Source organism: Danio aesculapii, chromosome 12, assembly GCF_903798145.1.
Source record: "Danio aesculapii chromosome 12, fDanAes4.1, whole genome shotgun sequence".
Taxonomy (NCBI): Eukaryota; Metazoa; Chordata; class Actinopteri; order Cypriniformes; family Danionidae; genus Danio; species Danio aesculapii.
Window position 1 is genome coordinate 10,110,920 of NC_079446.1, and position 19,088 is coordinate 10,130,007.

Sequence of the window (19,088 nt, forward strand, 5' to 3'; positions counted from 1 at the left end):
CTGTTAGATTATATATATATATATATATATATATATCTATATATCTATCGATCGATCGATCGATCGATCGATAGATAGATAGATATATTTATAGATATAGATATAGCTGTATATATAGATATATATATATAGATATATATATAGATATATAGATATATATATAGATATATATATATATATATATATATATATATATATATATATATATATATATATATATATGTATATATATATATATATATATATATATATAGAGAGAGAGAGAGAGAGAGAGAGAGAGAGAGAGAGAGAGAGAGAGATAGAGATATATATATATATATATATATATATATATATATATATATATATATATATATATATGTATGTATATAAATATCTATCTATCTCTATATATATATCTCTCTCTCTATATATATATATATATCTATCTCTATATATATCTCTATATATATATATCTATCACTATATATATCTATATATATATATCTCTCTCTCTCTCTCTCTCTCTCTCTCTCTCTCTCTCTCTCTCTCTCTCTCTCTCTCTCTCTCTCTCTCTCTCTCTCTCTCTCTCTCTCTATATATATATATATATATATATATACACACACATCTATATCTATATCTATATATACATCTATATCTATATCTATAAATCTATCTATCTATCTATCTATCTATCTATCTATCTATCTATCTATCTATCTATCTATCTATCTATCTATCTATCTATCTATCTATATCTATATATATCTATATATATATATATAGCAACGCAATTTCTAGAGAAACAGAATAGTAAATGAGATAAAAGTGGCCATGGAAAAGAGATTTGAGGAAAAGAGGAAAAGAGTTTTGGGAGAGTTAAGATTACAAAATTACAATTAAAAAAAACTAAATTAGTGCAATTTCTGATTTAAAGTAAAAAAAAAAAGTTAAAATCTTAATATTACTATCAGTCACTCATCTCCTTGCTGGTGAGAAGAGAAAGGGCCAGTAACGATAACCAAAAGCAAGATCATTCTAAATATTTCAGTATCGATATACTGATATGACAACACTACATTCAAATGTAAAAAATGATTTTGATCTAAATTATGCAATATTTCATCTGACACAAGTTTGTTAACATAATAGTAGGGTGTGAAGAGTACAACCACAATCTCATTCCACACATGATAAGCCTAATTTTATAATATTCATATCCTCCAAAATGATGCAGTTACATGGTCAATAGATACAGTATAGAAATAAATAATAATAAAATTTATTAGCCATGTGAAAATGTGTACTTTTGAACAATACCACACAAAAAAAAAAAATCTCTCTAAATCAACAATTCGGCTTATACATTTCTATTGCTCCACATTAAACAGTCATACAGCCCAGCTGTAATTCATTGTGGGATATTCAGCCACTACACAGAACAATGTAAAAATTGGCACATGTTTGCATCAAAGGTTTCTCGAGAGCAGCAGACACAGTTCCACCAGATGATGAATAGAACAGATTTCAGCATTGTTCCTGGACGATCCTTTGCTTGCTGTAATTGCGCTCAAATTTCCCAGGAGATTTTCACTCAATCTAAAGTGCAGCAGGCACATGTGGTGCCCTACATGCCAAAGGTATGTGTAGATATGTGTGTGTGTGTGTTTGTGTATCTCAAAGGCTGTTTCGGCTCCAGGCGTGTACACACCTCCCACTGGGCCTCTCTTTAAAGGTGTGTCATGCTCCACAATGCCACCTCCAGCTTGTGGGTGTTGCTTTTTAGCCCCAGGCACAACAAAACTCAATAAATACGGGCTCTCGGCAACCCCCTTCAGATCCTGTCAAACTGCCACCAGAGTCAAAACGTGAGACAAAACAACCACTTACTCTCAAATGTATATTCCTGTCCTAAACTGGATTTAGACACAAAGGGCTTCATAAAAAAAAAACATCATGCTGAATTATGACACTTTATTTTTCATGTGCTCTGCTTTCCTGTGTCCACACAGAACTTCCACATGCAGCATTGGGTAATAATGTGTGACTACTAAGAGGGAAGTTGAGATATTGCACTCTAATATTGCCGTCCGGAAGTGGGACAGTCTTACTCAAAGCAAATCACTCATGTCGGAATTGCAATCCCGTTACCTTTATGAGCCAACAAGAGTTCACTTGTTCAGAGCAAATTTAATTAAGAGCACATTCCAGCAGGCTTGTCAAATAGCATGACTGCCACCTCAGATGGAAGTGCTAAAAAAAAACAAGCCCTTAGAGTAACAGTCCATTTATTTGATTTGTGAATAAATGCCCGGGAAATGAATATGGGTCAAGGAAGAAATGTCTCGTTTTGGGGCGCACGTCAATGTACGAAATAATTTTATATGCAAATAAAACATATTTGGTGCAGTTAAAGTGTCTACTTTATGACTTTAGAATAACTTTACTTGAAATTAAATGCTAAAAAATGTTGAAATGGTTCCAAACGACAAAACATTACACCTTCAAGTGAATAAAAACAAATATATGTTTTACCATGAGAGTTGACAACAACCAGTGGACTCAGTCCCTTATATGCAGCATGGTTTCTGCTACATTCATTCTTCCATGGTGGGGCATCACACAAAAATTAATTCCCATCATGGCTACATTACAGGTTCTCATTCAAAATGTTCAGTTCTTGCCATTTTGTTCTGCGTTATTTGTTTAACCCTTTAAGGTTATATGCTGACTGACTGGAAAGGGCTGCGCGATGCATGAGGCCAGCAAACAGGATGTAGTTTTCAGTTAAGACAATCACAGTTTCCATAATTATACTTTATTTAGATAAAGGTCTGTGGTTCTACATACAATGACTTTATCTTGCTGGAGTTTATGGCCATTTCACTTTACTTCAGGATGCATCAATACTGGTCTATTAGTGACATTCATAAATATTCCTAGCAAATCTAATAAATGTTGCAGATATACTTGCATAAATGCACTAAATCACATTTGAGCAGCGTACATTTTAGGGCATGCAAGAAGTTTTGTGCATGAACAAAGTATATTGGCACGTAAGCGAAGAGATTTGCATGCTCGTTAGGCATGTGCCGGTATCACATTTTCATGCTGCGATTAATTGATTGAGCTTTTATCACGGTATACGGTATTATCACGATATTGTAATTTTACTAGAGAAACAGGTAAAAAAAAAAAAAAAACTTCAGTTTCGTCAACTTAGTAACTTTAATAACTTTTTAATTAACTAAAAGTACTTCAAACATTTAAATACAAATAAATATAAATAAAACAATACACAATATAAAAGTAAACTTGAGCAATTATATCAAAGTGAATGTGCAAAGGGAAACCGTCTTCAAACTGCCTGCTAATGCATGGGTAAATCTTCAAAGGGAACAGTGTTACATTTTAACCTTTCACCTCATCCTGCTTGCTGTTTCACTATCTAAACAATGAAAACATAATATAAGTCAAATTTGTTTCATTTTGATATTTGACTTACACGGTCTCTTTTGCAGAATATCAGTTTTAATAACCAATAATGGCCATTATAACAGTATAACGTACATTAAATTTAAACGATAAAGGTAAGCAATCAGTCAATGTGCAGAATCAGTGTATGTGGTTACATAAATTAATATATTAGCTTATCTTTGCACTCAGCCAAAACAGTTAACTGAGAACAAGTGATTCAAAAGACATAAGAATTGTTAGATAGAGACAACAAGAGGAATTCAATATCACGTTTAACAACTATAGTGAGATGAGACCATCCAGCAGATGAACTGTCTGACATGCACTGAACTCTCACCTGGGGTTTATGCCGACCCGCTGAACTAGTGGCTGCAGCTCTGGGCAGAGAGTGTGTGGTCACGTGATTTGCGTTTTTAGCCGTGTACTTGAATGAACAGAGAACTTTTCAGAATCGCTAAATGAAACGGCGGTGTATTTCCCGCGATTTCTCTGCGCCTCCCTTGCGTTTCTTCTCTCTGACTCTCGACTATTTTGACAAATACACACAGACGACGCACGCTCACACGGAGTCCAAAATAGGAGTTTGTGATTTGGCCAGCCCAATGTCAATACCGATAAGAGCCAATGGGCTGCAGAGTGTCACATGGACCGGCCCGGTCTGTCTGTCCGGGAAAAAAAGCATCTACTTTCAGAGAGTCACAGATCACAGCAGCGTCAATCAATAAGGCAGAAAAAAACAATAGGCTGCTAAGCCTTTTATGGGCCGATCAACTCATAAGACGATGATCAGCCCGGCCCAAAAAGTACGTCGGCCCACCGGGAAAGTGCCCGGTTTGCCAGATGGCCAGCCCGCCCCTGCGTGTGAGGATTATAGCGCGGTGGCAGCGGCGGCGCGCACTGCGCACACAGGGCTTCTACATGTGGGGATTGTTTACATCAGAGTGCGCATCAGTTCTGCGCAGCATATACGCAGTGTTTCTTCAAGCGGTTGATGGAAAATAAGCTAAGGCGCGTTCCAAGAATATAAATTCGGATCTATTATTTTTCACGGTATTTTGAAGTGCCCGCGATAACAATATCGTGCATATTCATTACCGTGATTTATCGCATTACCGAATACCGGCACAAGCCTAATGCTCGTATAACATAAATGCGATCTTAACTTGTAATACTGCGCTTTTAACGCCAAAGGCAGTCAGATGATCTGTGTACGAGGCCTGCCACCATAGCTGGAAAAAAAATCAGGGTAAACACTGTACAGTTTATTAATACATCTATTCATGGTGTAGTAAACCAAGTTACGTGGCTGATAGTTTGCATTAGGGCTGGGCGATTAATTAAAAAGTTATCGAAATCGACATTCAGAACCTATAATCGATCAAATTTTTACAGGTCAATTTTTTCAATTACTTTTCCTAGTTTTGACTGTTCTTTTTGTGCAATGTGTGTTTTAGTTTTAGTTGTTCAATGTTGATGTTCAATAAATAATCATAGATACTAGATAGTGTGTGTTTCTTTCAATTATTTTAAAATCAACAAATGCATTGTTCATTTTAAAATCTCTCACTTGTAATATGCGAGCATATTTACTGTACAAAACCTGTCAATGAACTATGAGAGCAAAAAAATTAAAGAAAGAAATAATATAATCGTTCAATAATCGTAATCGAGTTAAAATGTTCAATTAATCGAGATTTTGATTTTGGGCCAAACCGCCCAGCCTTAGTTTGCATGATAATCTGAAATCGTTTTACCGTTCAATTATTAGTTTCACTATTAGAAGTAATGTTTTTGGTATTAAGTGTTTTAAAATAAATTCTTTATTACTTTACAACAGAGTAAATCTTTTAAAATGAGCTATATATGGTGTAGAAATACTAATTTAGCATCTTATTCACATTTCTGACAGGTAGAGAAAGGTTAGCACTGACAAATATGTCCTAAAGTTCTTAAATATAAGTAATATTAACTATAAGTAATATTTAATGCATTTTTGCATTAATTGATTTGTTTATTTATTCTAAATACTAAGGCTAATATTGTAAAAAAAACTGACATTGCAACATTTTGTTTTTCTGTGATACATATTGTGATTTGAATATAATTTCACAAAATGACTATTTGGAAAGAATTCATAATTTTACATTGATTGGGATGATTTTTACAAGAGTGACTGCATAAGAATGCCGAAACAAAATACAATTAATTTAAGAACAGATGAAAACAATAGAACAAAGATAAAAATGAAATAAACATTGATTTACGTAGAGTTTATAGGTGGAGTCTAACAGAAATGAGGTACAGAAATGCAATAATCAAATGTAAAATATCACATTCCTCATTGCATAAATAATTAAACGCACTGAATCTTTGTTAAAGTGGTAAACTTTATGATTTCTTATCCAAATGGTTTAAATTCATTTGAAATTGCTTAACATCCTGGGATGTGACTATTGCAGATTCACACATTGCTATATCGATGGTAACACGATCTATTGTGTAGCCCTACTAAATACTCATTTTCTAGGCACTACAAAGTAAATTCAGATGAATTAGTGATGTGGGATAACTCTTAACATGTGGGATAACTATTACATTGTCACACTATTGTTATAAACAAGACACATTCTATTGTACAGGAAAATTCTAATGAAAAATTTTAGCTGTTTTTGCATTTTCTTTTTTTGAGGCTTGAAACCCCCTTTTGTCTTTGACCCATATACAGTACAGTCTAAATGGCAGACATCTGGTTCCGCTTAAGAGCACGTTCAACAAAAGCAGAGAAGGATCAGCACAAGGAGATAGGGCGAGAAGCCTGGCTTGGCTCAGTTGTCCATTCCCGCCTACAGAAAGCCTTGTTTGTGTTTCATTGCTGAGCATTTGCTGTCTTAACTCGAGCTGAAAAGACTCAGAAACCAACAGAAACGGTTTCAATGCAACCAAAATTACAGGAAGTCCCACATAAACTGAGCAAGAGAAATAAATTCCCAGCCTTTCTAATGTGAGAGTGATTCAGAAATAAAGGGGGAAAAAAAATCTCTGCGTGTGTCATTGCCGAGCATAACAGGATATACGACACTTCTTGCTCATTGCATCACCCCAGAGCTATTCAGACCTCCATCGCTAATGTGTCCGTTCACACACAGAGAGGTCAGCCAGTGTGGCTCCAATAAATGCACTGACACACTTTGATGTTTGACTGTAGCGATACCCTAAATGATTTCACCTGTGTACGTTTACATCAATTAAATGATTAAATATGCATAATTGCACTCAACTGTTTTGAAGTGCAGCCATTTCACAGCAAGACACAGGCGCTGTTCCAAACGCCAAGCGAGCTGCCTTGCTGTCTGCGTACTACATGGACAGCAAATCCTAACTGAATTGGATCCACATAGGTAGGGGTGTGTGATATGAATTGTCTATAATTCTGTTATAATTAGTTTATTAAGATTGTGCAACAGGGTTAAGTCAAATTTAAGACTTTAAGACCTTTTTAAGACCATGAAGAATGAAACTTCAGACTTATATATGGCTAATCGCTAAAGATTTTTTAATGGCCCATAAAGAAAAATAATTCCTTGCCCTATCTAATATGATTTGCCTGTAATTCTTTATTTCTTAGCCAAATATTTTAAATGATGTGTCAAAACAAGCAGACCCTAGTTATATACATATTCTTTTTGCAACATAGCCATTAAACATAATTAACAACAAAAAACTCTTTAAAATTAAATGTATTCAGATGTACAGATGTATTATTGAGATGTATTTGTTGGTGATTGGATGTGTTGAATCGATTGGATAGCTTTACATTAACAAAGGAAAATTAAGACTCATTTAAAATGATTTTAGACATACAAGACAATATTTCAGTCACGTTATAACTTTTTAAGACCCTGCAGATACCCTGGTGCAAGCTTATACTGAATATGTTACTAATATACTAATTTATGGCATTTGTATGGGTTTCTCTTTCAGATACAAAATTTACAGGAGAGTCATGATATCACATTGCATGTTATTATTTCACAAAACAAGACTTGAAACTGAATGCTTTCACTGCGTGATGAAACAATAATCTCATAGCATTGTAAATAGTGAGTAAATGCTTTTAAGCTGCATTAAACAGCTTCTGTGCCACTTTTGAAGGCAAAGTTTCATTTTGTTGATATTGATTTAATTTCATTGGCAACAGAGATATTTTTATATCACTCTGATTAAATTTATTGATTAAATGTGAGAACATGACATTAGCTGATCTCATTTTAATCATCTAATGAGGTTATAAAAAAATCCCCCAGAAATTAATTTTTGGACTAAGACTTTGAAAAATATGGAAAGCTTTGGGAAACATGCCTAATCCATTTAAAGTAAAACAAAAACAAAAACAGAGCATACACACAAACACTGTGTAAATAACAGTTCTATTTAGTTTTGAACTTATTTTACCCATTTTATTTTTATAATAATTTTATTCATAATTTAGATTCTTTTTTATTATTATAATGTACTTTGATAATATTTTTCTCACTATTACATTTGGAATTGACATTTCTCTTTTTTGTCCACCATCCTAAACAGATTCTTCACCACAGACGATTCGCTCCCCTATATTTGCTAAGAGAATAATTACCTAATTGAAACGATTTACATCAGATCTGCATAAAAAATTAACTGTTTACATTAGTAGATTAAAGATGAAAAAATTAGGACGTTCTTGCCCTTGGTTTTCAGATACTTATTTAACAAACTAACATTACAATTTTTGGGTTTATGTTCTGCTTTATTGCTTTGTTTGGAAAGCTTTGGGAGTCAGGTGTCAGCATCATGCCTAAATAATCTCATATTCACATCCAGAAAATATTTTTTTTTATTTATTTTTTAACATCGCACACCCCTACGCATATATGTGACCGATTTAGATTGCAAGTCAATGTGTTAAACAAAAACACTGTTCACATGGAGCACAAGGGAGGATTTGAAAAGCTAGCATTACAATATTCTAAGTAATAAAACACAGTGTACACAGATAATGTGTAAAATATGTTTTAATTAGATGAGAACTATTTTAGCACCCGTTTTTATATTACTATAATCTATTATTCATTATATATTTTCTAACTATTAAACAATTTGTAATTAACATTTCTCTTACTTTGTCCACCATACTAAATGGATTCTTCACCACAGCCTATTCGCTCCCCTATATTTGCTATGAGAATAATTAACTGATTGAAATGATTTACATCGGACTTGCATGAAAAATTTATTGTTTACGATGGTAGATGAAAGACTGAATTGGGACATTCCTGCCACTGGTTTTCGGATACTTGCATAACAAACAAGCATTCCAATTTTTGGGTTTATGTTCAATTTTATTAATTTTTTTGTAAAGCTTTGAGAGTCAGGTGTCAGCAACATGCCTAAACCATCTAAATTACTAACACAAACATATTCACATCCCAGAAAATATGTATTTTTATTATTATTTATTTTTCAAAAACACTGTTCACATGAAGCACAAGGGAGGTTTTGATATGCTAGCATTACAATAAATGCAGAGCGTACACACATATTGTATAAAATTTGTTTTAATTAGATTAGAACTATTTTAGTATCCATTTATATGTTTTATATTACTTTAATCTATCAATTGACATTTATCTTTCTTTGTCCACCATCCTAAATAGATTTTTCACCACAGCCTATTCGCCATCACCATATTTGCTCCTTTCTATTAGCCATGAGAATAATTAACTGATTTAAATGATTTACACAGGACCTGAGGGAATAAACTATTGTTTACATTAATAAATGAACAATTAGGACATTATTTAACAAATTAGATGAATTCCAATTTGTAGATTTATGTTCTATTTTATTCCTAAGAATGAGCTTTTCACTATAAAAATGTCAATAAAGAAAAAGCAAGCCTCAAATATACCTGAATAACGTAATTAATTACCTGTTGCATTTTACTTAGCATGAAGACTAGCTATCATTCTCCAGTGATGGACGACAAAATAACCTTTTGAATTTCATACACTAGATGGTAGAGTATACATACTGCACAATATATTAGATCGTCATTTGGCACACGCCTGTGCACGTTTTCAAATGACATCTGCAATGCAAACACTGCAGATAATGAAAACTGTAGGTTTTTCAGCAGGAATTAAGTGCAAACCTGCACAGTGATTCACACCGCTGGGCTGCTGTTGCTATGGGATACAGTACAATCAAAGGACTGAGATGTCATTTTATCGGTGTGTTTAAAAAAAAACAACCACAGCAGAACTAAATCTGAAGTGCCATTTTATGGTCGAGCAAGTCAACAAGACATTTTAAAAGACATCATTAGGGCTAAAACAATAAAAAAACAGGATTGAGGCCGATACTGAATAGTGAATAATATTGCTATTCTACAACAATGAAACAGTGTTGACTAAAGCTTGTCGTGTAATTGTTGTTATAACAGAGGAGCTTAGTAACATTTTGACTGAAGGGTAGTTTGTTCCAGAGAGGTCTGGCTGGTACAGGACAAAGGTCAGCCCAGGTTAAACAGGACCAATTCCGGGAAGAGCATTTTTGTGCCATGCGCAGCAAGCTTTTTTGATCTTCATTAGAGAATTTATAATAGAAATAAAGGTTTTGTCAGTGGAACGTTGTCAAATGTAAGGATTTAAACGATTATTAACAGACTTAAATGTCAGAGGCACTGAAAAAAGTGATAGAAATAGCACATTTCACCATTCTAGCTCCTAAATGTTTGAAAAGTTTTCTGCATAATTACAAAAGCTTGTAACATACAGTATGCATACTGCACATATATTTATTTATTTATTAATTTTTGTATAATTATTAGCTATGTCTATTCAAATGAGCTGGCTAAAATAATATCATATGCCATAATAAAGTTTGCTTTGATGAACAATATCAAAAACTAGGGCTGCGCAATATATGGTTTTAGCATCGATGTCTCAATGTGTGAATCCCCAATAGTAACATAGCAGGATCTGCAATGTGGAGTCTATATTATAGCTGACCAGGTAAACATTTTCGAACACATGTAAACTGTGGATTCATTTCAGTTTGATCATAATCAATTGAAAGTTTATCAGTTGCGTATTATTGGTAAGGATTTTAAGTGAGTTTAAAAGAGTAATCATTACATTATGTAGCTTTTAACAGATTCATTTTATTTAATTATTTATACAATGAAGACAATACGACTTTTGATTTACGTTTGATTTTAATTCTGCACCTGAATAGTGTTTATTTATATTGTTACTTTATCTATCATTGCTGGTAATTCATTAATTATATTTCCTGTAAATGCACTCTATAAGATTGTCCCAAATAATATAAAAGCATTACTTATTTACTTATTTCTAAATTTAGTTATTCAAGTTATTTGGTGAAATATTGCAATATAAATTGCAGAAAATAAAAATATCGCAATATACGTTTTCAATATCGTGCAGCACTAAAACCATATCACATGTGCTATTCACATTTACATTAGGCATAGGTTGGTATAAGTTTCTGATGCATGTAAGATTCTGTATGATAACCTTGGATAAAAATATCATGGTATCACAGTATTGCGATTACTTATCTTTTAAAATGTCTTAGTAAAAAACAACTTTTTTTCCCATTGAACACAATATATTTCATTTTAGGAAACATTTATAATATTTTGGAGCAGTAAACATGTCATCAGTAAACATGTTAAATAATTTAAATAAATCGCTGACTTCTGCTGTCTTCATTAGTTTCAAAAACACAGATTTATTTACAATACATGAAAAAAACTGACTTACATTTACCTTAGGAATGATATATAATAATTTTGTTTTCAGTTTAATACTTTGACTTTTCCAAACTGTGGTAAACCTTGAAACCGGTTATCGTCCATTATGGTTATTTAATAAGGTTGTTTATGTTGTTGTTTTGACACTAACATAGACTTAAGATAATGATGTACTCTCAAATATGGCGGCTATTTGTAGCAAAACCATAAAAAAATATATTTTGGGTTCCCCAAAGAGCATTGCAGATTTTAGTCATCTAAAGAACCTCTTTCCACAATAAAGAGCATAACATGCTAACTAATTAAATTCCATTTCATTATTTTCCAATTATTTCAAATTTTTCCAATTCAGCACAGTGGAAATTAGAGAGCCTTTCAAAACATAAGAGCAAAAAAAAAAACTTATTATTTCCAGACAGGTTTCCTAAATACAAACAAACCGAGCCAGACAATATGCTCCTAGTAACTCGTTCTCTATTCAGATTTTTCACAACAATGTTCGGTTTTTAATTGAAGGTTGTTGCTTTTTCGTGAAAAGGCTGACAAGAAAGCACAAGGGAGAGAGCATATATCTAACTCAGTAACAGAGTACAAAAGTTCAATGTTTTTCCACCTCATTGCATTCACTTATGCGGTGTCCTTCAACACTCCTGCAAACTACTGTCGCAATCCGCCCCTGAAAGCGAACACGCTAGAATGCTCTGCATTTGGGTTAACGCTCCCTTCCACCTTTAATGTTTAAACTCGTGGCCTGTCAGCCATAAACCTCTCCTGCCGATAAGTGTAATTTCTCTCGTTCAAACTAGTATTTTACAACCGCACAAGATTACAGGAGGGGTCCTTCATATTATGTAAGTCTAATCCTCTGACAATTAAGATAGGAAATATGTCACCGACATGCCTCAGACAGAACTGTTGTCATTCCAAAAGTAACGGCGCACAAAGGAAAGAGTCTGCAATAAATCTTTTTAGAGAAGATATGGAAACCGAGTATTACTGTCAAAGGAAAACAGGGTTAAAGTGTCAGTCAGACTGAACAAAGAGCAATCTCTCTGTAGGTTAACTCTGGTTCAGGGGAATGGCTGAACATAGCGGCCTTTATGCTGTGCTGCAGTGGGGGAGGGCGGTGAACGACCACCGATCTCATGTTACGAGCTGTTTTCTTAAGCCACAAATCACATGGCCACTTCCAGCACTTTACAGCCAGTTGTTACCAATGTTATTGAGCGCTGTTAATGAAAGCTGCACTGGCATTTTTTGCAATCAGAGAATTTTCAGCCATCGTCCCTGACAGCTTTGCAAATAAAAACGGTTCAATATCATGGGAAGAAAAGGCTGGAAAAGTAATCAATAAATGTGTACATGATTTTGGACCATAGAAACTATTTATTACATACATATTATGTGCTAACATATATTGGACATATTAGATTAAACAATAGTGAGCAATTGTATGAGAACAATATGAAATAAATCAACTAAATCAAGTTAATCTTATAATGAAAGCAATCTGTTGGAATTTTACTGTAATTTTGTCTATTTTACTTTAGTTTATATTTAATCAATTTCCACGTTGCCATTTTCCATGTTACTATATTCTACTTTCATTTCTTTCCATACTAGACTAAAGCTGAATACTTTTCAGAAAAAAACAAACACACAAAACCATTTACAGCTTGAACTTTCAGCTGCAGGGCAGCTATTGAGTGTGGAAAGTTCTGTGTGCTGATTAGCAGCAGTACAGTTGGTGACCTCAGGACACAGCCCTGAAAACAAACGGCCAGCGTACTGTACACACTTCTATACACACAATGACAGGAGCCGCTCCATTCATCTCCTCCGCATGAGAGCTGTCTTACTGATCAAAGAACGAGTGGGATTTTGCCACAGTGGATAAGAGATTAGTGTAAAGGCTTATCTTTGAAACATTTTTTTTTCATGCTTTAAATTAAAATGCTTTTACACTTTTAGATAACATGATCATTATTTTAAAATGCATTTAAAAATAATGTTTTATAACTGAAGATTTATATTAATCAGAAGGTCATAGATAGAATAAGCCTTACTAATAATTAAAAATAGCTAATCATATTTTTAAAATGGCATTTTTGCATTTGATTAGAGATCTTTAAATACTACAAATATATGTAGTGTATTATAATTTCTTAAGGCGGGTTGACTATATTTATGTATACGTTATTAAATTAAGCATTGACAAAATAATAAAGTAACAATATTTTTTGTAAATATAACAGGAGCCTAGTAAGTAGTGAAAGTATACATGTATTCATGAAAATAGGTCAGAATTGCTTTATGGCCCGGGCCATTTACACAGATGTGTAACATTTGGTCCATCTGTTTGCAAAATACTAGATTACAAAATGTACCATTACAAACACTTTGATTTATAATAAGTAAACGAAACTGTGAAAAACAAAAAAACACTGCAAATCAGGATTTTGATGGCTTTCAATAGTTCAACGCAAAACACTAACGTAAGTTAAACAAGTCCCTGGATGAAAATGATCTCGTTACATGTCACACACTCTACGTTTAACAGCATGTTATGTACAAAGAGAAAATGTCTTAAATAAGGTACAAAAGTCACAAGCTGACAACTGTTATTACGATCCACCAACGCTGACTGGGATCCAAATAGAGCTCTACTACACGACTCCATTGCCTGACTGACTTCCAAGCCTGTTTCCATGTAGCTACCCAACGGTCAAAACCTAGAATAATCTGACGCTTAACAGTTTATTCAACAATGCCATATTCTCACTGAGTTCCCTGGGTGTAATATGTATTTTTCGTAGCTTGTATGCCGTTGTCTTACCGTCAGCTCGGGATTGTCGTGGTCGCGGTGAGTGACGGCTCGGATGACTCCGGCTCGCCATGACCAGTGCGCGATGTGCGCGGGATCCAGCGGCTCCTCTCCGCTCACACACAGGAACCGCTTCCCGACCACCATGGCGAAAAACCCTCGAAAACTTCAACGCTCGCACCCTACCGACCGCACATTTACGCCGTCAAAGTGCGTTCTGAACAAAGAAAAAGAAATAACCGTGATTTTTTCGCCTTTTTGCGTGTCGACCGCAACCCGGGGGATTTAAATTTCTCTCAGCCTCCACCCGCGAATGGTCGCTCTCGCGCTCCGTGAAACTGAACACTGGGCCGTTTCACTGCGAACGTAAAACTTGGTATCCGTCCGCCTCACACTAGTACTCACGAGCCTCTGTGAAACCGCAAGCAGGAAGATTTCTACGTCCGCCAGACAGATTCATTCTCAAGCTGCTTTACTCCTACTATATGCCAGAGCGCTGGAAATAGTGCTTAGTTGTTGTTTTTGTTTATTTTGGGAGCGCCGCAATGAAAAGCAGAAAAATAAACAGTAATAATAAATAAATAAATAAATAAATTCAAAGGTGAATGGAGGTTTTCAGACATCAAAACAAAAGTATAATGCAGCTGTCATTCAGTGTAACAATATTTATATTTAACAAAAAACAATATTTATCGTTTATAGCAAACAATTCAATTCAATTCAATTATAGCAAACAGTGATATATTTATATACATAAATACACAACCGGTCAAAAGTTTGGGGTCAGTAAGATTTTGAAATGTTTTAAAATAAGCTTATTCTGCTCACCAAGGCTGCATTTATTTAATTAAAAAAAACAGTAGAAATTGTAAAATTGTGAAATGTTGCACTATAAAATAACTGTTCCAAAGTCGTTTATAATTTAATAATTTATTGATGATTTTTCAGCTTTATTACTCCAGTCATCACAGTCCAATTATCCTTTAGAAATCACTTTAAAATTTATTATTATTATTATTCATTCATTCATTTTCTTTTCGGCTTAGTCCCTTTATTAATCTGGGTTCGCCACAACAGAATGAACCGCCAACTTATACAGCATATGTTTTACGCAGCGGATGCCCTTCCAGCCGCAACCCATCTCTGGGAAACCCATACACAACCATTCGCACACATACCTACACTATAATCAATTTAGCCTACCCAATTCTCCTGCACCGCATGTCTTTGGACTGTGGGGGAAACCGGAGCACCCGGAGGAAACCCACGCAAATGCAGGGAGAAAATGCAAACTCCACACAGAAACGCCAACTGACCTAGCCGAGGCTCGAACCAGCGACCTTCTTGCTGTGAGGCAACAGCTCTACCTACTGCGCCATTGCGTTTCCTTTATTATTATTATTATTATTATTACTTTTATTATTATTATTATTATTATTATTATTATTATTATTATTATTATTATTACTTTTATTATTATTAATATTAATATTAATATTAATATTATTATTATTATTATTATTATTATTATTATTAATGGTAATAGTAATAAAAGCGATAATGACTAGAGTAATAGTTTCATTTAAAATTACATACAACAAAAAAGTTATTTAAAATTTTATTACATATTTAACAATTTAACAATTTTTTTACAATTAATAAATAGCGTCATGATAAACAGAAACATTTTCTTTAAAAAACATGAAAAAAAAAACTACTTTTGACCAGTAGTATATCTACCAGTAGTCTATCTATTATACCAACTAATATTTAACAGAGCAAGGAAATTTTCACAGTATGACTAATAATATTTTTTCTTCTGGAGAAAGTCTTATTTGTTTTATTTTAACTAGGATAAAAGCTGTTTTAAATTTTTTAAAAAACATTTTAATACTTATTTGTTAGCAACTTTAAGCTATATTTTTTCGATAGTCAACAGAACAAACCATCGTTATACAATGACTAATAACTAATTGCCCTAACCAGCCTAGTTAACCTAATTAACCTAGTTAGTCCTTTAAATGTCACTTTAAGCTGTATAGAAGTGTCTTGAAAAATATCTAGTCAAATATTATTTACTGTCATCATTGCAAAGATAAAATAATTCAGTTATTAGAAATGAGTTATTAAAACTATTATATTTAGAAAAAAATCTTCTCTCTGTTAAACAGAAACTGGGGAAAAAATAAACAGGGGGGCTAATAATTCCAAGGGTACATATACATACATACATATACATGACCCTTGTTTTTTTATTTAAATAACTAAGTCAAAATATGTATATTGTTTTTTATGTACATAAAAATAATTGTTACACTGAATAATAATGCAGCTTTATTTCAATCACATTTTATTTTCCAAATGTTATTTGAAACATTACAGTGGACTTGTATATAAAATATTACTTTATTTCCATTTAAGGGTTTTCTACAGCTGTAACACTTTTGTTTCTGTAAAATTATTTAATTACTTTTAAAGTGAATAAATTTTATATAAATAATAAATGTTGAAATCATAAATATATACAGATGCATATAAGCATGTTAAATCTAAATTCAATTGCAATTATATAAATATTTATTAATTATATAAATGGTGACACAGTGGTGCAGTAGGTAGTGCTGTCGCCTCACAGCAAGAAGGTCGCCGGTTCGAGCCTCGGTTGGCGTTTCTGTGTGGAGTTTGCATGTTCTCCCTGCGTTCGCGTGGGTTTCAATCGGGTGCTCCGATTTTCCCCACAGTCCAAAGACATGTGGTACAGGTGAATTGGGTAGGCTAAATTGTCCCTAATGAATGAGTGTGAGTGAGTGTGTATGGATGTTTCCCATAGATGGGTTGCAGCTGGAAGGGCATCCGCTGCATAAAACATGTGCTGGATAAGTTGGCGGTTCATTCCGCTGTGGCGACCCCGGATTAATAAAGGGACTAAGCTGAAAAGAAAATAAATGAATGAATAATTATATAAATATGAATATATGTGATTTTTTTTCTTTAAAACACATTTTCGTTCTTTTTATTGTCGTACAACCATACAGACAAAAAAATCTGATTACCTTTTGTGTTCAATTGTGTTTCACACTTTTGCGAGTTTGTATCCGCCACAATAGCTGACCTGTGGGCTATTCGCTGATGAGCACAAGAAGGGGGCTGATGTTAGAGAGGCTCTGGATACAATCAGTCTGTGTCACCTTTAGGTCAGAGCAGAAGATGGAGACAGATATCTCATGGCTGATAGAATCACAAATCATAGAGTGCCGCTGAGATGGTTGCTGGTCCTGCAGACACTCTGTTGAAAGCAGAACGGCTAATCTCCGTCTCCGTCTGTCTAAAATGTCGAATACAATATGGCACAAATCCAATTTAAAGCTACTTGAACATCAATGCCAGCGGTGGCGAGAACGCAACAAAACAGTAATACATTTTTCGTTCTTCACACAGAGTAGTGAAGTAGCATTGGCCTATATAAAATAATAATTACAACATACTATGCTTCACTGTTTGAATATACTGTATAATATGGGTTCACTCATCATCCTTTTACATAAACGTATCACAGGTGAAAGAAAGGATAGATGAATGAAATAATTACCTTTTGCTAAATATACAAAGTTCCATATTATAATCCAACATTTACTTATTACATCTTATTACTACTTATTACACAAAAAGAAAAGAAAATGCTTAACACCTCAGATGTTTAATTACACGAAGCTGAAAAAATATCAGAATATGTATATTTTCTATATTTAAAAAATGTATATGTGAGACCACAATTCACAGATGTCATCTGTTGGCAGATGTATTGCACTACTCAAGATGGAAGTTCTGTATGTATTTCAATCTGTTTGAATAGATTGTTATTGAGTATTTTCATTGTCATAAGGTGTTATAATGTAGTAACGCAGAAACTGTTTGCACTTTCTCTCTAAGACTTTTCTTTACATGCGAAAGTGTATATTTAGCAGCTGTTAGCTATATGACATCTTTGTTTAAGTAGCTACTTTCAATCTATCACTTTAAATTTTGATGCCATTTCAAGAATTAAACTAATAGATAGATAGATAGATAGATAGATAGATAGATAGATAGATAGATGGATAGACAGACAGATAGATAGATAGATAGATAGATAGATAGATAGATAGATAGATAGATAGATAGATAGATAGATAGATAGATAGATAGATAGATAGATAGATAGATAGATAGATAGATAGATAGATAGATAGATAGATAGATAGATAGATAGATAGATAGATAGATACTGTAGATAGATAGATAGATAGATAGATAGATAGATAGATAGATAGATAGATAGATAGATAGATAGATAGATAGATAGATAGATAGATAGATAGATAGATAGATAGATAGATAGATAGATAGATAGATAGATAGATAGATAGATAGATAGATAGATAGATAGATAGATAGATAGATAGATAGATAGATGGGTGGGTGGATGGATGGATGGATGGATAAACCAATAATCAATAATTAAATTTAAAATCCTAAGATAAACAGATAGATAGATAGATAGATAGATAGATAGATAGATAGATAGATGGATAGATGGATAGATGGATAGATAGATAGATAGATAGATAGATAGATAGATAGATAGATAGATAGATAGATAGATAGATAGATAGATAGATAGATAGATAGATGGATGGATGGATGGATGGATGGATGGATGGATGGATGGATGGATGGATGGATGGATGGATAGATAGATAGATAGATAGATAGATAGATAGATAGATAGATAGATAGATAGATAGATAGAATATATAAAATTCCACCAGTCCATTTAGCATTAAAATGACAACGAGATCAAAGAGTTTCTATTTTCAACGCTTTTGTGTCTGATTGGTCCTTTTCACATCCCGGTGTCTGTAAACGAATCAGCGTCGAATGCGTTGAGTGTATGAGGTTAGCGTCATTCAAACGATGTCACTTAACAAACATTTAGCGTATCCAATCAAC

The 19,088-nt window shown here is 33.5% G+C and overlaps 1 protein-coding gene across 1 annotated transcript in view; it reads right to left on the reverse strand.

Moving 5' to 3' along the window:
* The window catches only part of jmjd1cb (jumonji domain containing 1Cb), a 249,544-nt gene extending 235,120 nt beyond the window's left edge, over positions 1 to 14,424 (reverse strand). Inside the window, 1 exon segment of the mRNA XM_056469094.1 lies at positions 14,112 to 14,424. Within this exon segment, the coding sequence (XP_056325069.1) occupies positions 14,112 to 14,246 (135 nt within the window). The 5' untranslated portion in view covers positions 14,247 to 14,424.
* Between the last annotated feature and the right edge of the window lie 4,664 nt (positions 14,425 to 19,088).